The 26,840-nt window shown below is 33.5% G+C and overlaps 5 protein-coding genes across 5 annotated transcripts in view; 1 reads left to right on the top strand and 4 right to left on the bottom strand.

The window, feature by feature from the left end:
• Positions 1 to 4,614, bottom strand: part of LOC106109823 (glycogen-binding subunit 76A) — a 38,143-nt gene extending 33,529 nt beyond the window's left edge. The window contains exons 1-2 of the mRNA XM_013291444.1: positions 4,398 to 4,614; positions 1,150 to 1,252 (exon numbers count right to left, since the gene is read on the bottom strand). Coding sequence (XP_013146898.1) covers positions 1,150 to 1,236 — 87 coding nt within the window. The 5' untranslated portion in view covers positions 1,237 to 1,252; positions 4,398 to 4,614. The remainder of the gene's footprint in view (positions 1 to 1,149; positions 1,253 to 4,397) is intronic.
• A 4,398-nt stretch (positions 4,615 to 9,012) lies between these two features.
• Positions 9,013 to 11,756, bottom strand: LOC106109824 (SRSF protein kinase 3). Its single transcript, XM_013291447.1, has one exon. It carries the CDS (start codon positions 11,626 to 11,628, stop codon positions 9,814 to 9,816), a length of 1,815 nt encoding a protein of 604 aa, XP_013146901.1. The 5' UTR covers positions 11,629 to 11,756; the 3' UTR covers positions 9,013 to 9,813.
• Positions 11,757 to 12,005: 249 nt separating this feature from the next.
• LOC106109729 lies at positions 12,006 to 14,244 on the bottom strand. Its single transcript, XM_013291330.1, has one exon. The coding sequence runs from the start codon at positions 14,066 to 14,068 to the stop codon at positions 12,104 to 12,106; it is 1,965 nt and encodes a 654-aa protein (XP_013146784.1). The 5' UTR covers positions 14,069 to 14,244; the 3' UTR covers positions 12,006 to 12,103.
• A 553-nt stretch (positions 14,245 to 14,797) lies between these two features.
• LOC106109792 (DNA replication factor Cdt1) lies at positions 14,798 to 17,854 on the top strand. Its single transcript, XM_013291403.1, has 3 exons — positions 14,798 to 15,519; positions 15,659 to 15,782; positions 16,078 to 17,854. Exons 1-3 carry the CDS (start codon positions 14,876 to 14,878, stop codon positions 17,227 to 17,229), a joined length of 1,920 nt encoding a protein of 639 aa, XP_013146857.1. The 5' UTR covers positions 14,798 to 14,875; the 3' UTR covers positions 17,230 to 17,854.
• Positions 17,855 to 17,883: 29 nt separating this feature from the next.
• On the bottom strand, positions 17,884 to 23,749 carry LOC106109667. Its single transcript, XM_013291252.1, has 10 exons — positions 23,540 to 23,749; positions 23,293 to 23,460; positions 22,335 to 22,492; positions 21,662 to 21,907; positions 20,501 to 20,663; positions 19,598 to 20,011; positions 18,923 to 19,090; positions 18,607 to 18,764; positions 18,283 to 18,525; positions 17,884 to 18,071 (listed from the first exon to the last, which is right to left on the bottom strand). Exons 1-10 carry the CDS (start codon positions 23,562 to 23,564, stop codon positions 17,940 to 17,942), a joined length of 1,875 nt encoding a protein of 624 aa, XP_013146706.1. The 5' UTR covers positions 23,565 to 23,749; the 3' UTR covers positions 17,884 to 17,939.
• Between the last annotated feature and the right edge of the window lie 3,091 nt (positions 23,750 to 26,840).

The following is a 26,840-nucleotide window of genomic DNA, read 5'->3' as shown; positions in this document are numbered from 1 at the left end:
TATAAAATTAATCGTATAGATACATCAATTCAATTTGAAAAGCTTCTAAACTGAAATAGAAATTAAACAATTATTTAAAAACATATTAGCATACAGTACCTTGAGAAAGTAAATGTGACAAGGTCTAAATATAATTGTTATCATTACCACAGTACGCGCATTATTGTAGGAATCTTTTACTGTACTTTCGTAGTTTACACGGCGCATACAAGTGACGTATCGAACAAGTTATCTCTGAAGTGTTAACACTATACTGTTTGTTCAGGTATATCTAAATCATGACCTTACACAATACATGGACTGTTACACTGGTCATGTAACAAAGAAAATACATTGCATAGCTATACACATCTTAAAAAACCACATTATTATCTCTTTTTCAATAAAAATAAGTGATAGTTATACGGTTAGGTTAGTTTAAAAAGTTATAAAACTAGGTGGGCGTAAGTAAAACTTTTCTATAATGGCTCACTAGCGCCCCCCTGTCAATTGGAACAAACTGTCGCAATATCATTTTCGTACTATAGCTGTCAAGAAGTACATTATCTTTTAGGTCATTTTCTATGCCAAGAACCTAAATTGACATAGAAAATGACTAAAAGATTTTGTTACGCTCTTCTAACTATTCTAACATCGATAGCAGCGCCCTCTCACCTGCCAATAAGCTTAGCTTACTAATGATACCCATGCGAAGAACACATCTAACTTGGTGAAAGTCGAAAGATTGTTAAATTATAGCATAAAAACAGACTTACTTATAAATTAAATTACTAAAGAAAGTACGTTTTGTAATCGGGGAATTTTCCATTTCAAAATATTTGCTTTACGCGTCGCCACATTTATCAATACTCAATGGCACTATAAATACAAATATCGTTCGATTTGTGCACGAAACTGATTGGTTTATATTATGTTTTACTTTCTACAGATTATATATAAATAAAAACGAGACTACATTTTCGTTATAACTTATATATAATAGAGTAAGCAAAATATATTGATTAGGTGTACAAAGTAAAGGAAGGTTTTTAAAGTTTTGACAAACAACAGTTACAATTCATTTTTTAAGAGGTATGTCCTGTTTTATAACGTAAAATTTAATAAGTTAAAAAATTATTATATTAAATTAGTAATAAAAAAAATACTCACAAATCTTTTGGCTTGCTTTTGTACGGAATGCAATGCGGAGAGTAGATATTTGACAGCTCCCGCCCAAATCTGACAGCAGTACTCCATACACCACCCGTCCCCACTATAGAGATAAACAAAGAATATTTGAAACCAATACCACACGGCTGTTTAATTATTAATTTGTTATTTTATGTGAATTTATTAATCTTAATGGAAGTAGGTGTCTTAATTACTGTGTCATTAAAGAACTATCTATTTTACTGAGAGGGACTATTTAATTCATTGAATTTTCTATTAGCTTTCGTCCGCGAATCTTTCCGCGTGGAATTAATACACAGCAGACTATCCTCAACATCGATGCCAAATTTCATAGAGATCTGTTCAACATTTTAGGCTACAAACTCTAACAAACATCCATCCATCTAGATTTTTGCATTTAATAAGATATATTTTATTTGTAAGCTACTACTCAGCAATATTATAGCGGAGAGCATTTTCATTCTTATTTGAAACGCATTGTAAAAATACATATTTACATTTTACAGAAAGGTACATAAAATACGAATACTGTAACAAGCATTTAAAGGCAATGACTGATTACAAGCAAGGCGGTGTATGTGCAGCCAGAATTCGTCCCCACCCACAAACAGATCAGCAGACATACTTGGCAATTTGAATGCATTATTGTGCCAAGTTATGTATTTGTTTAATTGCTATTTCTTAAAGTATTTGGGGAAATACATAAAGTGTAGCTACTTTTGTGCAAAAAATTGCCTGGATCACCATATATGTCTCTTCAGTTTTGCATGTTTAGACTATGTGTGACGCAGTTACGTTTACGTCATTTTTTGTCATCGCCGCTAAAGTTCACGTATTACGCAACCCTATTGAATAACATCTTTTTAATGTAAGAAGTTTTAAAATCAATTAAGAATAAATCTCTAAATATTATGTGAATTTAATCAATGAATGTCCCACAAAAACAAACGTGACAAACTTTTATTTTAAACGAGCTGTCGCCCGCAAACTTCGTTCGCGCAAAAGACCACCTGTTACGCCATTTTGACAGCTCGGAATTAAAAAAGTAGCCTATAATATGCCGCATAAGCCTACATAAATCCGATCGAAATCAGCCCAGCAATTTCCTAGATTACCTGAAACAAACGCGGCTTGCTGATAGACAACAGACAGACGACAAAAAAAACTTAAATGCGATTTTCGTTATCAGCAAGGGAAATACATCTTCTTCTTGAAATCTGGAATTTTTCTTTTGATATTTTATCACGCCAATTTTATTTCATGTATAGAAAAGCAGGTATTTATTTAATCATTATCGTATTATATTCATTATGGCCAAAAGAGTTTTTTAAACCTTTAAGTTTTGGCTTATTTTTTACTAGCGGCCATAAATAAAACATACTAATTATTTCAACTAGTTGCGTATTTTATTGGTGTTTATGGTATTAGAATTCTCACCGGGAAGTGTCTCAAGCTGAGAACAGGTCGACCGACGAACGACTATCTACATGTATTGAATGTTAATCATTTGCTTCATGTGAACGCTCTATTCGTTTTATTATCCCCGAGACACAAAAACATTGGATTAATTAAACAATATCTTTTATAAATATTTCTTTTTCTAGTAACAGCGAGAAGAATTGTTACCTTAATAAGTGTCCTCAAAGCCTAATTATAGCGTAAACTTATGAGAAAAATTTTTATCGACATAGACTTTGAGATTTGTTAGTATACTTTAAGCCCAATATGATTATATCGATACAAATATTTTCTCGTAAAACGTGCACTTTTCGTTCAATACCTGAAGGTTACCTACGCGCAGTTTCTATGGTCGTAGAAACAAAAAGAGTTCACATTCTCTTTGGTCACAATATTTTCTATAAGCAACAAATGCAATCATTTTCTCGGTTGTATTTGAATGCAATAAATCACCTTCAATATTGAATCTCTAATACATTTATTGTTATAAAACAATATAATGATTGGTATCCTGTACATGAATGAACTATTGAATCGAAAACAAACCGACCAGTCATGTCAATGGACTTCTTTTTTATATCATAAGGTGGCAAACGAGCGAGCAGCCACCTGAATCCGCCAAAATGGCGAAGCGACCGCTGCCCATAGACATTCGCAATTGCAGATGCATTGCCTACATCCGACGGAGGAGGAGACGCACATAAAGAGAATATTTCCCCTTCTTATGCATCTCCTCCACCGTCAAATCCACTTTCCCTTCCCAACCTCTCCTTATAAGAAAAGGGTGATAAAGAAAAAGGGACTTAAATTTGGCCTCCGGCACCACACTCATCAGACGAAACACGGAATTGCTTCCATTTCACGCCTGTCTTCTGTATGGTCGTGGTATTACACCGGGCGTGCCGGCCCTGAAGTGCTAAGATGTTAAACCGGGCACTACCACTGTTAAATAATGACCTATGATGAAAGCAATTGAAGTGAATGTGATGTAACTTAGAATCGTATAGAACATATCCACTTTTAAAAATCCTCCAACATTTAATGTAATATTCCCTCAGCTTCATGAATTTTAAATTACTTTGAAAATGTTAGGGATTCCATGTAGTTTTACGTTTAACGTAATTTTCTCGTTTCTATTATTCACACTATCTTACTTATTACATATTTAAAAAACAAAACTTTAAAATTATAAGAAATTACGACTTTTCATATGGAAATTTGGCAACTATTACTCTGTTTATATCTAGGGTTTTTATTCGTTTTTGTTATTATCTGTTAATAAACGTTATTTAAAAATTTGCTATGTTTATTACAACAGACATGACTAGAATTAAGCTCTGTAATTATAACCACAGTCAGTGACCTAAGTCTGGTTTCTAATTACTTAGTTTTAGAACAAGCATGTTTACTAGTAACTTAATATTAGCTCAATAATTTATCTTGCACAACTATGAAAATACTTAACTAAAATTATGACAACAGTTACTATGTATTTGTAAATGCTAGGAAAAGATATGAAATCTGAATTTATTTGAATTGAAAATATTCACTACTTCCTCGCGGACATTGACTTAGGTCAGAGGTCAAGGTCACGATAAGGTTTTCATCGAAAGAAAACTAATCGGTATCAATTAATCTCTTAGAATTAACTAGATATCAATAGTAAACAATGGCATATAAATATTAATATGAATATGTAAAGTGGGCAAAAACGATAGCGAATTTGTAAAATTTTAAATGTAACGCAATTTAAATTTATCTATACTTACCGAATAAAAGTTGTCTCCGTCAACAAAATCCAAGACAAACACAACACGAACACAAAGTCAGACACGTAAACACGATACTGTAACTGAAAACGAAAGTGATGCGTACTTCAGTAAGCGTGAAATGAATTTATTTACATGTAGGACTGCGTGGCGCGAAACGTCGACTGGTTGAGGACGGGCTGAGGTCGGCCGGCGCGCATGCGTCATCCAGCCGGCTTCGGTCTGACTGGTGGTTGCCAAACTGCCAACACCACGAGCTCCGCCAGCTGCCAACATCCTCACTACGTCACTGCGTTAGGAAAAACATCTCGCTAAATAAAAGACAAGTCTTGTGAAACATTGAAACGTTTAACATGGCGCTTTTCCGACGGGAGATTTTAGCAAGAAAATATAGAAAGTTTCATCAGGGTATCAATGAGAAAAAGCATAGTTACAAATATAGATAGAAACCGACACTGAAAGTCAAATCGAAAACTAGGATCTTTTTACATTTCCCTACTACTTGTGCACAAGAACATGATTCTTGCGAGATGTGACATCACGCTACCTTCTCAAAATGTCTACAAAATCACTACGCCTGCGATTGGGTATAGTCCAACAAATATGAGTAGTAAAATAATTTAAACAAGAAAATAATTAAACATTTTATTTTTTTAACAAAATTATTTTTTTATTCCGACAAATAGGCTTCTATTCTTTTTATTAATGCGCCATCTAGTGTATGCTCAAAAAAACAATAAAGCGTGACGAATAAGAGATTTAGTGCTATAAAAGTGAACTAGATGTCTCTTTTTAAATTGGGTGTAATTTAAAAATGCAGCATAGCACTGCACTATAATGTTATATAAACAAATCCGTAAATAATACTACATATCGGTTATAATGTAATAGATCACGATGAATTCACAATCTTTAATCTATGATTAACTATCATATCATGTCCATTACCATCCTCTTCCATTTCCATTTTCATCCATTTAAAAAAAAGGAGGAAAAAAACTATAATAGCGTGTATATGTATTTTCAAATATCGTAACAGTTATTTTGCAACAGTTTTAAAAAAATCTGTTCAATTTACAATCTTGGCATAATAATAAAAAAATCCAATTATTATTTTATTTTCATCATCAGCCAGTATCAATTTACCATTGGACATAAGCCAATGCCTCGGATTCACAATTTTCCGCATTCGGCAACTAATACATTGACCTATAGATTATCTTAGCTAAGTCTATATATAAATGTTATTTTGACCATGTAGTCGTTTGTAGTAACTAGTAAATATTAGTGATCAGAGTACCTAGTCTCATAAAATATTGTGTTAGAAATTCGTTTCTTTGTTACATTTGCGATATACTCAGAGAACGAAAATATTTGTTTTAAAATCGCACCTAAATATGCACTTATTCATCGTAGATACCAAAATTTAAAACTTAATAAAAGGTAACTACATTTTCTCACATAGGAAGATATTTCGAATTGAGCTTATAATATAAAAATTCTTCTGAAAGATAATACTTGAGATTGTTTTGAAATGAAATTGAATTCCATTTTAATTTAAGACATGTTTTATTCATGATCATAACTTTATATTGAACGACCGAACCTCTCGACCACAACAAACGGTGAAAGTAATGCCGTTTTCTTTTGTTTTTGTAATTATAATTGAATCTAATAAGATCTTGCTAAGTAACTACAACTCGTAATCCCTAATTAGCAACAGTTAACATAAAAACCATCACATATGACTGTCTGGTATCATAACAAATTGTCGTTAGAATAGACCAGGAAAGATAAAGCATCAAATGACACAAAGTCGTATAAAACAAAACCACACAGACTAATTTTAGGGCTCCACCCTGAGCGAGTTTTCTACGCCAATATAGGGGCAGAAGCACCCCAAAGGGGACCGAAAAATCTAAAACAGACATTAAAAATACTACGAATAAAATCATACTAATACCGCTAGTAGCCACTACCTCCTTCGGCCTAGGCTTGATCGTCGACGGACAGCGCCCATACAAGTATGTAGTTATATTTTAAGAGTTGTAGTTAGGAGTCACTCAAACTATCTACAGATCCCCTAGTTTAGAAATTAGAAAAATATGCAATCAACAGTTATACACTGCAGCTCCACTGTCATATCATATATGACAATTTAAACTGTGCATCATGATGCGTCGCCACTTGTCGTTAATTGTTGTAAGAATGTTTACTCCGACGAACTAATCTCTGACGAGTCAGTCAGTCATCGCAGTATTTTGTTTCTCAGATAGCCCACTCCAATCAACTCAGGTGACAAATTAGTACCTAATATTGAAATTGCGATTACATATGAATTTTTTCTTCTCCTACTTTTGTGGATTCAAAGTATTGGCTATATCAATAATGCTAGGCCAATGAGGCAACTTTAGTTCCCTTTTCCTTAGCACCCTTTTCGTATAAGGAAAGGATGGGGGGGGGGGGAAAGTTTAAACGACGGAAGTAGGTACGCATAGAAAAATATCCTTTTTGCGGATGTTTATGGGCCGCAGTTCGCTATTTTGGAGGATTTCGGCGGCTTGCTCATCTGCATAAAAAAAACCCTATTATATCATTTCCCCAGCTTTTATCTGTTGTCAGAGGTATACCAATATAGATAGCTATCGCAGTTTAATGTGAAAAAGGTGAAACATTTATTTATTACATTAGTAAGTTTTAAGCTCTTTGTACAGATAAGACACATAATTCAAATATCAAAGGCAAGTGATATGCTATACGATACACGTGATATTTATGTAGTAGCACCTATTGTTCTCCTTATACACTTCAGAGCATGACGTTTGTCGCCAAAGATTTAAATCGTACAAAGATTTAAACACACAGCGTTACATCCATTAACACGATTACAATCGGTTTTAAATCATTTTTTTCAAATTTATTGTTGCAAATCAACATTTGATAACACTTAATAAACTTCTAATTGCCTTGAGTCATCTAGAATTTCAAGTTTGAGACGTAAAACGCAGAAGGCAGATGGATTTTTTGTAAGAATACCTAATTAATCTTATCTACTAAACCTATTAAGGCACTACCAAATTGAGGCCTAATCCCTAGTACAACTGAAATCAAAGGCTCCAATGGACCTCGAATTGGGTTGTTATTCGCATTTAGCACTTCAAATCGAGGTTGCGCGCGGTGCGATCTTGGCTCAACCACAATTATTACATTAAAGAATATGATAGTAAGATAATAGAGCCTAATTTGTATATCCACTGACCACAAATCTGTATATTTTTTTAAGTGAACACAGGGGCCAATGAGGGGCCAGGTGAGTTTATAAACGCTACCTGTTATTACGCACACAATCGAGCGTTTTGTCTACATTTATACCACAAAGAAAAGGCTCACGTTTTCGTCAATGTTTTAAATACGCGTCGACAAGCGAGATTATAGAAATTCCAACTTGCAACACGCCCTGACTTCGCTCGGATAGAAGTAATTCAAGTATTCATATCAATATCGACATAATCTATATCCTTTCCCTTAACATTAAAGTTGGTCTAAAATACACATTGTTATGAAATTTCCTCAAGATCAATTAAGTTTGTACCTCGTTCATTAGTTGCGGAAAAGTAAATCTAAAAAAGCGGAATTTTCGGATAAGGGACACATTACTAAACTCTGACTTTGCAGTCTAAAAAAAATTTCAGTTTCAGTTCAAGTTAGAAAGTTAATAAATGTTTAGCAGAACCGAAGATAACATGGTCGACAGACCAATCAAATGTCGTGCTTCTTAATTTTAAAAATGTCGAACTGTATACAGTTAGACATTTTTGAAGTTACTTACACCTAAAGAATGCGAGGAAACGCGGAAGTGACGAATATATCACATATTACATTATGTGACACTCTGTATTTTAGTATGTTAAGGAAAATACGACCATTGTCTTAAGTAGCCATTCAAAAACGTGTTATTAAAACCAAACCGTTTCGTTTACTTTGAAATTTAAAAATGAATCATATCCTTCGATTAGTTTCCACGGTTAAAACTATACAAATCGTTGTTTTTACCTTTTTATACCTTTTTTATACCAAGGTAAGTTGGTTTATATCCATATCAAACGTATGCGTTTTCATGTTCTTACATTGCTTATTGAGTAGTCTCTAGTTGTAATGAATGTGTGCACAGCCCGTGACGCGGTTCTTTCTGTCACAATAAGCCGGGCAGGGTCTGTCGACAACTCCCTAACAATATCACTTCCGGTCTCACCTACTTATGTGAAAACCTATACATTATAACATGAAAAACACTGGGAACTAATCTTAGAAGTAAAGTACTTCTGAGAACGAAAGAGGGAAGCATTTTCTGTAAATATAAAATTTAATCTTGGTCTTTTAAATAATCAAAGATCAATTATTAATTTTCTATTTTGTACTTATTTAGAAACACAATATTCTAACTGGCTGTCATAAAAAAAAACATTACTGAATGAATTTTAGCAATTCTATACCATTTGAGTCTATTTTATTCAGACGTATTGTTAACTACATATTCATCAATGCAATATTAAAATTAACCTTCATAAGAACACATCGCAAGTGGAGCAGCCATAATGAAAATAAATGTAAACACTTAAATAACAAGCTCATTTTGAAATTTTATTCATGTAAATTTGCAGATATAATTATTACAAATTATGATCGTGTAAATCGGGACCTATGATAAATAACATATCTAGTAACTGGTTGAGAGGTCTCTGTCACTGCCGCCCCATGTGTCGCCAGCTCCAGCCATTGTTAAATTTAGATGACTCGTCGATATACAAAAAGGCAGTCTCGGAAGTGTGGCGTTACAAATACTGTCTTATCTCTAAGTTACATTATGAGATTTTTATTGTGATAGTGATAAAAAAAAAACAAAACTTATACTATGTGAACATATCTACTACCTGAGTTGCTACATGACATACAACTGCTTCAGGTTTCTCACATCCTAGGTGGTTTAGGTGCACAGCTATATGAGCTAAGAGTCCTAGAGATTAATGTGATAAACCCTATATTGTCTATATGTCATCATACATCACAATTTTTACTAAAGCTATCTGTACAAGAGAGGAAATTTTGGATTTTTAAAATTAGTATGCCAATAATCATAACCACATAAACAATTCAACTAGTTTGAGCAGCGATTGTATTATATACATTGCTACCATTGCAAGGAAAGTCTATATATATTTTTATATAGCATCAATTTAGTATCTGCTCATTCATGGAATTAGGGATATCTATTAAAACAATCTAGGTAGGAATTGAACTATTCACAAACAAATCCATAAATAAACTTTGATTAGAACATAAAACATGCAAATACTTAGTGGGTCGACACTACTGATTTTATGAATGAAGACCATTCATAACAGAGAGCGATAAAGAATTATTCCTCAGACTCTTTTTGTTCAGGTTGGCTCGTCATCAGCCAAGGATGCTGCAGGCACTCGTAGGCCGTCGCACGCCGATTGGGATCAAAGTCTAACATAGGCTTCAAGAAATCAGCAAACTCCTCCGCTTCCCTCTGACTCCATTCATATTTATCTTTTAATACAGAAACTAAGCCCCAAGGCTTCAACCCTGTTATGTTTCTCAACTCGCCTTTTTTGTTAAAAAATACCTTGGAATATTTCCCTGAGGCAGCAATACGTTTGGGGATATCACCAAGTAACTCTATTATATGGGCCAAGTGATCTTCATCTCTGCTGTAGCCATCGCCAGAATGAGGTTCAAATAGGTAATCCCCCGTGGCAAGTTCAAATGCCATGCAAGCAGTGCTCCATATATCTGCCGATGTACCATAACCTGCACTCAACAGCACTTCTAATGACCTATATTGTCTTGTTTGGATATCTTCAGTGAAGTGCCGGTGAACCCAACAGGCATTTCCAAGGTCAGCAATCTTGACCTCTAAGTCACACACTTCAAATGCAGGATCAGGGTTTTTATCAAGCAATTTGTCCTTAGTTTGAGAGTTGAAGGAGGGTGGAGTATCAGTCATTTCTCCTTCGGACATAGGTGTTCCGGGATCATCACCACAGTTATACTGCTTATTTCTTACTTGCACTGCTTCAGCATCTGTATCAAATGCATCGTCATCAGCTCTTTGTAAGTCACTGCAACCGTTAATATTGGGTTCAATATCCGACCGTGTAGTTTCAATAACACTCGCCTCCTCCGGTGTTTGAGGGGAATCATCAATATCCTGGGACATTGGAGCTGACTCACTATTGTTCTCAACCTTTTTCTGTTCTTCCATTTCCTCTATTTGTTCCATTTGCTTCTTAAGTAACATGGATTGACGTTTGGCCTTTTTCTTTAATTTTTTCTTTTTGTTTCTACTCATTTTTGAAGTGACTACAGGCTCCTGAAACTCCTTTGGTGCTGTGCTAATGAGGGAATGGGGCAATCTCAGGCCTAGGGAATGTAGCTCTGTTGCTTCAGCAGCCAGCTTTCTAATATAAGCTTCATCAACACAAACCAACACATTTTCAGGCTTTATGTCAGTGTGTATTATCTTACATTTGGTATGCAAATAATCCAATCCTTCTAACACCTGTCGTATAATAGTTTTAACATTTTCACGTGGAATACCTCTGTAGTTAGATTTGAGTATTAGTTTTAGCAGGTGGTGGCCTAGAACTTCAAAGACCATACAAACATGGGTTCCATTCACACCAGTAATTTTAAAATCATTTAACAATTGAACCGTCTTGTTTCTTTTGGGATCGGCTGGATCACTATCACGAACCGCCTTTAAAATTTTGATTTCGTCTAGAGCGGTTTCCGTAAAGTGGGGCGCCGATTTAACTACTTTTAACGCTACAAAACGCTTGTCCACGAGATCCCAACACAACCACACAGTAGAAAAGTGACCCCATCCCAGCTTCCTGGTGACGTGGTAGCGATTCAGGAATAGATCTCCTATTTTGACAGGATGGTATCCACCCTTACAGTAATCCGCGCTATCCTCCTGCTCCTCGTCGTCACTAGCGTACTGTTCGTCCTCATCCTCTTCGATTGTTTCATTGGAGGAGCTATGTGTTGGTTCTAGTCGATTCTGATTTTGATTGCGCAGCCCATTTCCTTGTCCAGCAGCGCCGTGGTCCTCCTCACGATTTTTCTTTTTACCAAGTTTATGCCGCTTCTTTTTCGCCTGAATGGCGAGTACTCTTCTATTGACGTCTGATTTAGAACTCATTTAGTAAATTAAAACACTTTCAACACCTTTCAAGATATAAAAATTTATCTTTTCATCTCAACCTTTTTGTTTGAGTATGGCGGCCGGTTGCAGACAAGACAGAACAAAATGCGCTCGAACATGAACCTATGGGGTTGCTATTAGTAATTAAACGCCAATTAAAACGCACGTTTATCACAGACTATACCAAACTAATTATTTAGAAAACAGTTATTGAAAAGCACCTTATCCAATTCATTTCAATTTTTATTTTTTTAATAGACGATTTTATAGTGGGGAAACAATTGTTTTTTAAAAAAGAATTCATCACAGGGTTCTTAGATTTATTTCGAAACGTCTTATTAAATATTGAAAAATTTACACAATAAAATAATACAATGCATTTATTTATTACACGTACAAAAAAGTGACTACTAAGTTAATTAGAATATTTACACACTAGAGTATTGCTAATATGAATATTCTAATTAGTATATCATTTACTAGTAGTACCATTTACATTTGTCCTCTTTTGATTTATTACTTCGTTAGTTTTTGAAGATGATTTTAACCTAATAGGTAACAAAACAAAACCTCCTATGGATATAAATAATCCAGAGACGTAAAAAGCAAAGGTATATCCAAAACTACTCTGAATTACACTTGCGAGCGGAGTACTAACTAAACTGCCTAAGCCATGAAATAGTATGAGCATCCCTGTAGCATTTGTTAATTTTTCTAAACCGTACAGTGACACTAAGACCATACTTCTTAGACATGCTGTGCTGGCGATACAAAATCCAAACACAAAACAATAAGCATACTGGTAATGTATGTCGTATGATATTCCGGATGCTATAGTACCTATACCTGCTATTATACAAGATCCGGAATACATGTAAAGCGGATCAATTTTACAAGCGAGAATACCTAGAATTATTCTTCCTATTGCATTCGAAAAACCAATCGCACTTACAAATAACGCACAGTGATCTGAATCCACCCCGGCTTCTAAGTTTCTACTTTGAATAAAAACGTATGGTACCAAAAAGCCTACATATACGCAAAAGGCAGAAGCGCACAACAGCATAAACGAAGTTTGTTTCAGTAATTTAGGGTCCATCATTGTCGCCAAAACACGTCTAGCTGCCGTAGTAAAAACGCCTCGTCGTTCTTGAATATCGGCAGTTGTAGCCGCTCTCGATACGGCTAGCTGATACTCTAAGCCGGTTTTTGCTTCTGGTGTTGTGTCTACCATACTTTTCTGGTAAATAGGTAACTTTTCTATTTTGCCGTCGTAAAACGCATCGTCTCGGTACATTGGGCGAGATTCCGGTACATGTTCTTCCCAATGAAATAACCTTCTCCAATAGCCAGGCCTTACTTCAGGTTCTTTTGTCTCCGTTTCAATGTCGGCATTGCCCTGATTTACATCTCTAATATTACTTCTAGATATCATATCCTTAATTTGTTTTAATTGATGTCGACTTATTGCGCTTTGGGGGCCATGAGCTAGTAAAGTAAGTTTAGACACTGGCGTCGTAGATGGGCCTGGTTGAGCGGTAGGCACGGCTGTACCTTCTTCAACTATCGCTGCCGCTGTTGGGAAGTTGTAATTCGAAACGGCACTGAACAATCGTTCTGTCGTCGTTGGTATTAAATTATCCGCTTTCGTACCTGAAGCTGTTAGTTTTAAACCTGCAGTAGATAAACTTGGCAAGTATGTTACAGTGCGTGTAGGATCTTCTGTAGTTTTTATGACTGTCAAGGAAAGCAGCGGCCGGTATGTCATACCAATAAAGTATACTAAACCAAAAAGCCCGGAATGTAATAGTGTAGTATTACGCCATCCAGATAAATTAATCAAATACGTATTCACAGGAAACATTACCATCACACCAAAGCTAGATCCGCACGTTGAAATTGCCATAGCAATGGGTCGTAATTTCTCAAAATAAAATCCAACAATTAAACCTGACGACAAATTTATCATACAGTAACCAATCCCTGCCATAGCACCGTAAAATACACATACTGTTGCATAATCAGTTGTAAAATACGTTGCAAACAGAGAAAAGGCACAAATAACTGATCCTGACATAATACATGCTCGAAATCCAAATCTATTTATGTAAGCCGAAGCAAATGGGCCTCCGATGAAGTAAAGAGCAATTGCTATTGAATTTATTAATGCTATGAGTGATTCTGGCTCATTTAGATCTTTACTCATATCCTTCAGAAAACTTCCAAATGTGAAAGAAGCACCATCAAGTATAAAAATACTCAAAAAGCTTGCTGCAACAACTACCCATCCCCAACCTCCTTCTTGTGGAACAGATATTTGGGCTGTAATTTCAGTTTCTTCGCCGCCTGCTAAATTGTCTCGTCTGCTAACAACTCGACTTGGTACGACCAAAATACTCTTTTTATTGTCAGTTTTGACGGAAGCACCTTTTGCCATTGCAAAGAAATAATTTATAAACCTACTTGATTCATATGATACTTTACTGATTTACTGTATAAATTAAATCATGTTTAGGCACAGATTCGTCTTAATTGCGAGAAAGTTGTTTCGTTTCTTTTCTCTATACTTGTTAAATAAAAATACTTCTATGTTGTTTGCAAAAACGTCCATGACTGCCATGATTGTTTAAATGACAATATAGAATAAACATTGATAGAGTAATTACACTTACGGGCTTAGTTGCGTTAAAAATGTTGTTGTTTAATAAAAAAATAATTTCGCAACTCTAAAATGTTCCATGTAAGATAGAATTGCTATTTAACATGTATGTGAAACGTTACCATTCGTGGGTATATGACCCGGAGGTTTGTCAAACTGTAAATAGGTATGTCTGTAAAACTACGATAAGAACGTAGGTCTGGGTTCAATTCCATAAACGACAATCGACCGTTTTGGTTGAATTTTTGTTATGCATACCTACCATGTTTATACGTTTAGCACAAATCTAATCTTTTTATAACATGGATAGTTAATTAGATAAATTGTACTTATGGTTTATCGGTTTAAATAACAGAAAGAATTTTGTTTCTTCACATAATGATAAATATAAAAAAGAGAACATTCTTTTAAAAAAATCCTCCAAAAATAAATAATCTGCATTGACCTTTTGAGTTGATGGTTTAACATTGTCTTTGACTAGAGCTCAACATCAAGAAGTTGTCAAAAATAAATACTTTTGGAGGGAATTCCGTTTGTTAAACATACCTGAAAGTTGCATAAAATTTATATAAAGAAAGTTTAATCATGGCTCAGACGACTATTACGACGTTTTTCAATAGTCGAAAACGGCCAGCATCAGAAGATCTCGTAAATACAAAGCATAAACTAGCTCATATTGAGCGTATTCCAGATAACCACAAAGAAAGTGAACGAAAGTATTCATCACTTAAGAATAATGATGTGGACAATAATAACTTGAAGGCCAACTTTACCAGTACAAAAGTGTTGAAGACGGATAAAAAGGATAAAACAGAATGCCATACAACTACCTCAAATGGCCTTATAAAAACAAACCAAGTTGAAGCATTTGCTAAAAAAGTTAATGCTAACAATATACCTAAACCATTGATTTCTTCAGAAACAGTCTCATTGAGTACTGCTCGTAAGGAGTTGAATTTGGGAGCTAAACCCTCTATTCCTTCAGAAAAGGTTACAAGTTCCGCTCGAAAGGAGTTAAGCTTGGGGACTAAACCATCAGTTTCATTGAATTCTTCTCGTAAGGAATTAAGTTTGGGAGAGATACGAAAGAAATTAGCTAGTAGCTCTAGACTCGCGGAAATAAAAGCAACTGCTGAACGTCTTAGTAAAAGTATTCCACAATGCTTAGAAGGAAAACATAAACAAAACCTAAAAGAATTTAAGTCAATTGATGTGGACGTACCTGTAAGGTGAGTTATGTTTATGTTTTGTATATTACATTTGCCCAATTGTATACTAAATCCCATTATTTCATATAACTGTTGTACTATCCCAATTGGAGCTTAAAATGTGGTTAAATTTTGATATAAAATGTTCTTTTCCTTTCAGTTCAAGTAAAGTTAACAAGGGTTTATCAACACCTAAGAAGGAGGCAAAATCAGAAGTCCAGATACAAAGACCTATTATCTCACCAAGAAAAGTTCTTGTCAGCCCCATCAAGAGCCCTAATAAGGTAAAATTAAATACAAACATACAGCATAATACACTGAGAGACAAAGAATTATTTTGTAACTAGACAATTCTACCCTAACTTTTGAACTTTTAATAACTTGTATGACATAAACTATTCCTAAAAAGTCTACATAAGAAGGGTAATTGGAGGTAATTTCAAGAAGTAAATGTTAATAGAAAGTAAAAAAACCTGAATGACCATTTTCTACCAGCTTTTCAGTAAATTTTAAAATATATTTAGTTTTATGAATTTTATTTATATCATATTATATGCTTATTATTTTGTTGATTTCCAGGTGCCGGCATTTATTAAATTTGCATCATTAAGCTCTTCAACTGCCTCCGAGTCTCACAGCAGTCTCCCGCTTCCCTACCAATACAGATTTGTTGGAGAACTCTTCAGAAGCATGGAAACAATTGTAGGCATGCTGTACAGTAGAAATGAAAAAATCACCTTCACAAAACTACAACCTTCAATCCAAGAGATGCTCAAACGAAGATTTACACTAAAACATTTAGCGCAAATCAAACATCTAGTACCAGACTTTTATAATTACAGTGTTGAGAAAGTTAGAAGCTTCACAGCTTCATGTCAAAAGGAGACATATGAATTGGTAATATCACCGAATCTCCCTAATGAAATTAAGACAATGAACTTAAGTGTTCTGTTAGAGAGACGAAGATATTTCTTCAATACCTTACTCCAAATGGTGAAGAAAAACCATGCGCTATTCCTATCAACCCTAGACCCTCCGATGGAAATACCTGAAGACAAATTAGTTCGTTGGCATCCGGAATTCGATATTGAGAAATTACCTGAAATTCCATGTGCCAAATTACCAGAGATGCCAAATGCTGAGAAGATAACCTCAGCTCAAGACGTCCTTGCTAAAGCTCGCGAATTATTTAAATGCAATCCGAAGATGGGTAAAGCTTTAGAAAAATTAACGGCAGCAAAAGTGAATGAACAAACCGAAAAGCCTGTTGCTGATAATATGCCAAGTACTTCTACGAAAGAAACTAGTCAAAATCCACCTACATTTTTAAATCCCGCATTTAAAGGATTACCTACAAGTTTATTAGAAAAAGTTAAAGCAAAACAAGCAGCTAAAGCCTTACAATCAATGATGAAAACAACAGAAAAAGAACAACAATTCTACATTTACAGTGGCTTACCGGATTTAGCTAAAACAATAAGAAATGTATTTGTATCTGAACGGAAAAATGTTCTAGCCCTAAACATTGTTCTTTCCAAATTAGACTGTAGTTATAAAACCTCCGCAACCGATCTACAAAGAGATATCAAATTGTTAACAGAAAAAGTACCCGATTGGATCAAATTGCATGAAATTAGAAATACAACATATTTAAAAATAGATAAAAACCGTGATTTAAAAGAAATAATAACACAATTAGAAGCCTTAGCAGCGGAGTTCAAAACTGATTAATCCAAGCTAAGGGAATATAGGTTTATTCTGAATGATCATTTTCTATGTTTTTAGCATATTTTGATTGTTCAATTTTGACTTTATTGGTTAAAACTTAACTCATCTTTTAATTTTCGTATTTCTTATTTAGTGTGTACTAGTTTTCAATTGACTTAAAATTGAAAATATTTTTTTATTAAAAAAAGCACTTAAATACTAATTCTATAATGAATATTTTCAGTTTTACGAGGTTTTATCTTTCTATTTATTTTACTTAATTTTATTGTAATACATAAGTGACTTAGGATAAGCAATCGACTGACAATAATCGTGTTTGATTATTATAAGAAAAAAACTAAATAAAGTGTAATAAGTAAATAGATCTTTAATGTCTTCATAATTACGTCCAGGTACAAATCAATTTTAAAGTAGACTAATGTACACTTGATTACATCTCAAAAATTGTTGCATTTATTGAAAAAAATATTTAGGCTATCTCCAATTGTTTTTTTTTTCGAGTTCAGACATTAAAATACTTCATAGATATTTAAATTATATAAGAAAATATGCTTGTGCTTTGTGACAATCACAAAACGTCACCGTAAGGTGATCTAAATTAAGTTTTAGCATAAAAGGATTATTTTCATTTTTTCGTTTTATTTCTAAATAAAACCATAAGATATAAAATGCTTTTAATTTTTAATAACATTGGATTGTTAAACAAAAAGATTTTATTGTGTTAAAAGATCGTAATCGGGAAATTTCTCTGTTTTGTACGCTTCGTAAACTTTCAGCAGCACATCTTTAGGCACCAAATAAATGCTGACTGCTGGATCATTGAGCATATTGGCAACATATTCATTCTGAAAAAAAAAAAGTTTGTATTTTAATGAACCGTTAATGTTAAGAATGAAACTGACAACAAGAAATACATTTAGTAATTCGAAATTTTAGGCAATAATTTTTAAAAATTACGCATCATAATAAAAGACCAGCTAATGGGAAGTAACCTAGGCGTATGCCTATTTGTACCAGAAATATAATTACAGTAAAGTTATTTTTTATTATATTTACCAATAGCTTGTATTCAGCTCCATCAAATTTGGCCGTTTCATATTTGTCTTGTAGAGCGTAAAGTCTTTCTAGCCAAGGCCATATCATATAATCCGCGTAGCCGGGCTCATCGCCACCGAAGTATGCAGTACTTCTACTCTTCAACTGTTCTTGAATAAAAATCAATGCTTTCTTGTAAGCATTAATATTATCTTCCGTGATCGTTTCCGGAGCCTTCACCAGTTTGAAGAACATGGTGTGCAACTAAAAAGAATTCATTCATGTTTAAGTAACCATTCCTCCATTCTAAGTACTATCATGTTTATATGTACTGTTCATACGTACAGGTCCAGCAGCTTCAACGATGATTTTGTCGTAAGCTTTTATTACTGGATCCTTCGATAATAACGGTCTTTGAGAATAAACTTCATCTATATATTCCACCGTTACCAAACTCTCGTAAATACAAACGTCTTCTTTTATTTCCAGTGATGGGACTTTGCCTGTAAATTTAATAAAATCGTGAAAAACTTGGTTTAAAAACCTCTATGGGATGAAATTGACCAGTGTAAGGCAAGCTGGAAGTCTCTCTGTAGATGACATTTAAGTTATCTTTTCAGAAAACTTCATGTATAAGTAGAGAAATTTTAGGGTTTCTTACCAAAGGCACTTTTACGGGTAAGCCATTCTGGTTTATCCTGCGTGTGCACATTGACCACTTCAAAGTCAATGTCTTTTGCAATCAGCGCTAGAATAGTTCGTTGTGCGTAGGGACAATAACGCATGTTATAGATACGTAATTTTCCATTGTAAGGCGGCAATGCATCACCTGGAAAAATAGAAAAAATTTATTGTAATTCCACCAGAAGTTAAAAAGTGATTACATTAACAACTAAGCCTAATCAGGATTAAAATATGCTGACTTAGTGCTATTAATTATTAATTATACTTATCACTATTTTAATTATACGAGTGCTATTTACAAATGACCATTTTTTCTGTTGTTAATGTTCTATTGTTGTAGAACGCGCGCGTCTTAATTGAATTTGGCGCTTTTTTGTTTCGCGAGAACCATTTGTAAAATTGTGATAAATCATTATATTCGAAGAAAATATGTTGTAAATGATTAAGAATTTATATTGCTAAGGCAATATATGATCGCTCAAGACCTTATAGGCGACTATGCAATAGTTTAATTCTTCTTTATTTTTAACCTATGAAAATCATCATCATCTTAATTTAACCTATGAAAATGAAAATAGGAAAGTTCCAAACAAAGTAATTGTTTATTTAGTACTATAGGAATAATAGAAATGAGGAATTATGTGCAGCTTACCTTTTCTCAAATGTTTTCCATTGAAATTTACACCTCCTTTGATCGCCTTGTTTGCCATTTTTCTGTAAGTATAAGGCAATACGTATTCGACGACTTGCCTGACTGGTTCTAGAATTTTATATGACGACAAAAGTATATGCATGGCGAAACTTAAGGTACTAGTTATCATGTTGATTAAAATATGCAAAACACTAAATAAAGATAAATTTAGTGTTCGTCTGCGAAAGAATGACGCCGCAGTTTTATAACCTTGAAAACTGCGATTGATACGATTGCTTTTGTCAATAAAAATATTACGTTTTTTTAATATAACTACGCCAAAATATAGCACACTTATATTGTGCTGACTTTCTTGAATTTGTTCTCGGTTTTTGTTGTACAAACATTTGTAACGTCCCTTTAACTCTTTTATTCCTTTTTAAAAAGACAGAGACAGCATGTATCAATGCAAAAGCAACAACAGTGCAGTTTTTTGTTGACTTACACAAATACCAATTGATTTCTGTACCACAGTATTGAAATATTCACTTTTTGACTGTCATTAATTATTCCAAAATGTTACAGATATGTATGTAAAATTAATTAGTATTCTCCATATATTTTTTAATAAACCCATTATCGATATGCTGAAGACAATACTCAGGTAAATATCAAATAAAACACAAAAATATAAAAGTATAAATTGTACTTTTATTACAATTACTAAAATAGATATTTTTAATTTGTATCCATAACAAAGCAAATTTTTCAAATTAAAATTTCGAATCACTAAACATTCAGGAACAGAAAAAGCATTTAAAAGGTACTGAACGGAAGCTATGATAAAAAAAAATACAAATTGTCTTTTAAAGGGATCATTTTAAATGCATATACAATAAAAATGTTATTAGTTTCATATCTATTCCTTCTTCTTCCTAGGACGCATGCAGCACACAGCGCTGGTATCCAACATATTGTAATCTGGATTTCCCTTAGCTCTGGATTCAATATATTTGGCATGAGTCTCCGGAGACAAATAATATGCTTTCACCGCTGGCACATTTTTCATTTCTTCAATGTATTTCGTCTGAAATCATTTTAATCTATTAAGTTAGTCAAATAAAATAATCATTTATGCCTCTACCAACCTGCTCCGACTTTAAGTACCTCGGTTCTCTAGTCCAGTCCGACGGTGGCGTTGACCGAGACGTAAAAAGCCGAATAAATGCAGGTTGGATGAAATGGCGACAGGTTACTGGTGTGACTTGTGATCCAAGAATGCCTCTTAGGCTTAAGGGACAGATCTACAAGTCCATCATAAGACCTGTCGTATTGTATGGATCTGAATGCTGGGCCACCAAAGTTGCGGATGAAAGGAGATTGCATGTGGCTGAGATGCGTATGTTAAGATGGATGTGTGGTGTGACAAGATTGGATAAAGTTAAGAATGTGTACATTAGAGGAAGTTTGAAAGTAGCGCCAGTGGTGGAGAAATTGAGAAGCAAAAGGTTAGCGTGGTATGGACATATTATGCGACGAAATGATGGGGACATAAACCAGAAAGTGTTGAGATTGAATGTGGATGGCTACAAAGGAAGAGGAAGACCGAAGAAAGTATGGATGGATTGTGTGAAGGAAGATATGCTTAAGAAAGGAGTGGATTCAGATATGACGGCTGATAGAGATGTATGGAAGAGCAGCACATACTGTGCCGACCCTCCATAAGGGATAAGGGCAAGTGGATGATGATGAAATAAAATAATCATTGTAAAACAGCTTATCACTTATGTTACGATAATCTTACTTTTTACTAATATTATAAATGCAAAAGTTTAGATGGATGGATGGTTGTTTGTTACTATACTTATAGTCTAGGAAAACGATTGGGTACTGATGAAGTTTTTTTAAGATTCCACACGGACAAAGTCGTGTGCGACAGCTAGATTCACATAAACGCTGCAAGTAGCAGATACTTTATAAATTAAAAAATTGAAACACAAATACAAATTGTCTAAGTCTACTGTTATGAATAAAATTAATTTATTTTAAATTTTTAAAGAGTAATTAAAAACAATTTTCACTCACCAAACCTTGATACTTAGATTTGTCAATAGCAAACTCCTGCTTGCCCAACAACGGCAAGGCTTCAAAACGTTCCAAGAATGGCCAGATGGTATAATCAACCAAACCAGGTTCATCACCATGCAAGAACTTGGTATTACGGACTTCTAATTCTTTCTGTACTATTTCAAGGCCTTTGTGATATGTTTCCACCATGGATGGCTCCAGAGCAGGCGAATTAAATGCGGCAGTGTAGTACGCTGATTGAGCCTAAAATTATGACTATTTATTAGTTCTCATTCATAACAAGAAGAAATACTTTATTTGTTATCAGAAGATTCAGTGAAATATAAATGTTCACAAAGAGAATTAGACTCCCATATTATAAGTTCAAAAAACCGACAAATGGGAAAGAATCAATATAAATAAGCTTGTCCTAAAGCACTTTATATGTAAAAATCTGTGTAATTACAAAAAAATATAAACAATAACTAACACATTAACTGCCAAATCCCAAAACAACAAATAAAATTTTAACATCTCATGTATTGTAAGCAGTGCTTATAATTAAAAATAAATTTTTGTTTAAGTATTAATACTTAGCACTATGACTATGTTACAAGCAAGGCTCCACTGTTTGTCTTTCACACTGAATGTGTTAAGAACAAACAAATTAAGTTTATTGAAGCAGACATACCCCAGTAAGTTGTTCAACTAGCATCTTGTCTTGAGCCTTACGGAGGGGGTTGGTGGGCTGCAGAGACACCTCTGGATATTTCTCATCCAAGTAATAGTTAATAATGTTACTATCAAAGATTCCCTTTCCCTGTTCATATTCTAGAGCCGGTACTGTGCCTATACAGAGTAAAATATAATGATATATAATAAATAATTACAAGAAATAAGGACACTTTAAATAATGAATTTTATAGCTATTTCCAAATTATATGCTCTATTTTTAGTTGTTATGGTTGTTAATAAATTGATCATTTTCCCTACTTTTACAAAACATATTATTCTACTTATTATAAAAAATTATCATTTCCATCAATGAGTTATACTTTAACAAGACACGGGAGATACAGATAACCTTATAGATTGTATTTTATCTGTTGCTTATCAAAAACCAAATATTGCTCAACATTTAATATTCATATCATTTGTTACATTCCTAAAAATAGTAATGCATGTGAAAACATAATTGATAACTACAAAATTGGAACACATTCTAATTGGTAAAAGAAACAAAGTACAGGCATTTATGTTCTGGAAGGTTGTCAAGTTGACATTAATACTAATTACTACTAGATCAATCACCTTTCATAATCAAATATATCATATCATATAAATATTATAAATGCGAAAGTTATGATGGATAGATGGATGTTTGTTAGTGTTTGTAGCCTAAACGGCTTAATGGATCTCCATGAAATTTGGCATAGATGTAGAGGATAGGCTGAAAGAACACAGGAATACTTGCTTTTTATTCCACGCGGACGACAGCTAGTTTTTAATAGATCAATTATATGATTCGCAATATAAAACAAACATTAAATACCAAAACTTGGTGGAAACAGTATATCAAAGGAATATCATTTTACTATTTTTTAGTTATGTTAAACAATTAGGAAAACATTTTCTTAAAAATCCCTTACCTTTCGGGCTGAAATTAAAAATCCACTCGGGCTTTTGATCGAGATTGATAAATATGTGATCATAAGGGATTTTTTTGGCATTCAGAACCAAAATGCTTCTTTCAGCATAGGGACAAAATCTCATAGCGAATAAACGCAATTTTTCACCAAACGCCGGCAGTTCATCGCCTGTTAACAAAAAATCCAATAAGAAATAAGAATCTTGTGAAATACCTACTTTCGCTGGAATAAAACACTATCGACTTACCGGTTTGCAAATGTTTCTCAGACATATTATTACGTGTTAAATTAAAGTAACTGTGATAATCTCCTCGTTCAAGAGATATCGGGGGAGTTTATCGACGTAACTCACTAGTACCAACCAAGGTGAATCAAGAAAATTTTGATGTATTGACAAAAAACCGAGAACTTGACAGGTGAACAAACCGGATTCCGGATGCCGGTGAGTTGCAAAGTTTTTTGACAGTTCAAGTGACAGAAGATTTACTATTTGACTATTTGGCAGATTATAAAAGACAAAAGTATAGCGACATGAAAATTCAAAAGATTTTTATTGCAAACACGAAATCTCTTTGAGAACAATAATAGTATTTTTTTGTTTTCTAAACATGTTTAACGTAATTGGTATCGTTTTCTTTGAAGTCAAAGGGTATCTTGTCTACTTGCCTTGGTATTTTGTCCGAAACAAGTTTATTTTTTTTTGTATATCACAAAGGCGCAGTTATTTTACGGCGTATCTTACTCTCAGCTATGTTGAAATAAAACAATTTTTTATTCAAAAACATATATTTCATTGTTACATTAATTATTTTATGACACAACCTGTATCCAACAGCTACTAAATGATATAATTTAGGAAAATATCAATCATTTTTATAACAATTTCTATTAAACATTTGTTATGGGTTTTTAGTTCACATTAGAGATTCACAAATAAATTAACAATAGATATACATTAAATGAGTATATTTTAACATCTAGATAATGTCTTAGTTACTGAAAAAGGGTGAAGCAAAACTTTGTGTCGAAGCTGCCTATAATATAATTACAAATAACACCACCTCATTTTATCCAAATAAGCCTGTTTACAAATATAGAGGACTTTTCTAAACACAATAATTAAAGTGAAAGTTGATAAAAAATTGATTGTTCACCTTATTCTAGAGAAAAATTAATTTAATCATTTAATGAATGCATTTCATTAAGACAGTTCATTAAATAAATGCGTAAATAATTGAAATAATGATCACTCTTTTAAAAAAAATAAACATACAGACGAATTGAGTACCTCCTTCTTTTGGGAAGTCGGTCAATAAGTACATACAAAAACGCTGACATTAAAAAAATTCAAACGCAGCAATATTTTTAATGCACTTAAGGAATTTTATTACATTATATCAATAACACAAAACAACTTTATTAAAAAAAAACGCAAGCACCTATTTCTTCTATATTATTTTACCAATAACAAAGTTATTTTGGAATGTGGGTAAATTTATTTCATAGTATTTAGTAAGCGAAAATCATGACACATATAGAGTACATCAAAATCATAGATTTATAATTCATAGATAGGTAATCCGGAGTAAAAAAAGCTAGGCGAAAATGTTCTTTGGGGGCATTTTACTGAGGTTTTGAGTCACGCGCACTAATCACATTTCGAAAGCGACTCTCTATTAGAGTTTGTGCACACCTTTGACTAAACTATAGCAGAACTGTTTAATCCTAATGAAATGCTATGGTGGTGCGCACACTACTCGATTTTTAGTTGTGCAATTAAACAGTTGAATTGGCTGCGAAACATTCGACAATCGTACAACAGTTGTGCGATAGATTAGTCAAAAGGTGATCGCCCGCTCGTACACGTCAAAATTGTCTGAAATCTATTGATAAAATATTATGATTTGACAACTTTATTATTAATTTTATGTACAATGTAATACTCATACTTTAACATATTTATTGCACTATTTTGTACTGTTCATATAAAAATAATTAAGTACTTCTGTTAGTTTGAGAAAGTTAAAATAAACACTTTTTTTTTTAAATAAATCTTATGATATAGGAAGCGAGTATAGTTTTTTTAAATACGTGATTAATAGAATTAAATAAGATATTGTTGTTTAAGATATTGATTTTATTTGACGTGATGTTTCTATAATAATATTTTTTATTTATTAATTTATACTACTAAAATATAACGTCCATAAAAAGCATTAATTGCTTCATATTTTAGACCACATGAGCTTAAAGGTGATATTTAAATGTAGGCCTTTTAACAACTGACCCCTTCCTACATGCGTCGAGCCCCTACCAAGGGGCTCCCCCTAGCTTGGTCGTGGATAAACTAACGTAGATGCCACGGCCCGGTTGGGCGAAGAACACCGCGGGGTTTAGTGGGTAGTCCGGCTGAAATATAAGGCCAGGAGTCCCACACGAAACTACCCCTGCTGTCTCCGCAGCACGGATGGTGCAGTGTGTAAATGCATTCCCCGCGACAACAAAAAATGTAGGCCTTTCAATTATGTAGTTTATCAGTTTATCAATCAATCTCAATTTAATCTCAAAATGGTTAAATTCGTTCTTTCATTTCAATTTCGTTTACTCATTCATTCACATTACTAACATTAAATTCGTTACGCTGCAAACATATTATTACTTTTATTTGTATTGAGATTTGAATATTCAGGTCATTTGTGACATAAACCTAAGTACATTAAGCACCTTATAACAATAATGAAAACCATATTTTTATACCTTAAATTCTATGATGATGGTTTAAATATTGTCATAAAAATGTCCAAATAAATTATGTAGAAAGAAATAATAGCAACATACATTATTCACAAACTAAAATTTGATCGAAAACATTAAGAATTTATATTTTACTACCGAGTGTGATAAAAGTACAGTCAGGTGCATAAATATTTATATAAACACTAGCTTTTACTTGCGACTTCGCCAGCGTAAATTTAAAAAAATTATAAAATATGTGTTACCTGTTACTCACTAATAACTAGCTTTTTAATGGTAAAATTTTTAAAATCGGCCCCGTAGTTTTTGAGTTATTTCACTACATACAAAAATGCAAATCCTTTCTTCCTCTTTATTATATTAGTGAATGTTTTAGATATTTGTATATTACGGAATCAAGGTCAAAATTATAAGGGTTAAGTGCATGTTGTTATATGGAACCGCAGACATATTCAATTTTATGTTTAAGATGGCTGTACCGTTTATTTTTTGTTTTCAAATAGCCTGTGTACCCCAGAGTGTTAAAAGTACAGTCAGCTTAAATATTTATATAAACGTTAAAAGCTTTTATACGAAGTGTACGGTCAGATAAGTATCATTCTATAAACCGAAGGCATTCACAAGTGTACATTTATGCATCTGACTGTACGATTTTTTTTTTGTTTTAAAATTTCAGTTCTCTTACGTTACGTTTTCTTCTTGAATATGTTCTGTAGGTTGATGTTAGTTTTGGAGTGTGTGAAGATCTGCGTGACGCGGCGGCCCACCTCCTGCGCGGCGTGCAGGTTGGCGGG

This window comes from Papilio polytes, unplaced genomic scaffold (assembly GCF_000836215.1).
Source record: "Papilio polytes unplaced genomic scaffold, Ppol_1.0 DF821067.1, whole genome shotgun sequence".
NCBI lineage: Eukaryota > Metazoa > Arthropoda > Insecta > Lepidoptera > Papilionidae > Papilio > Papilio polytes.
The sequence above is the reverse complement of the archived record's forward strand: the minus strand, read 5'-3'. Positions and strand labels throughout refer to the sequence as shown.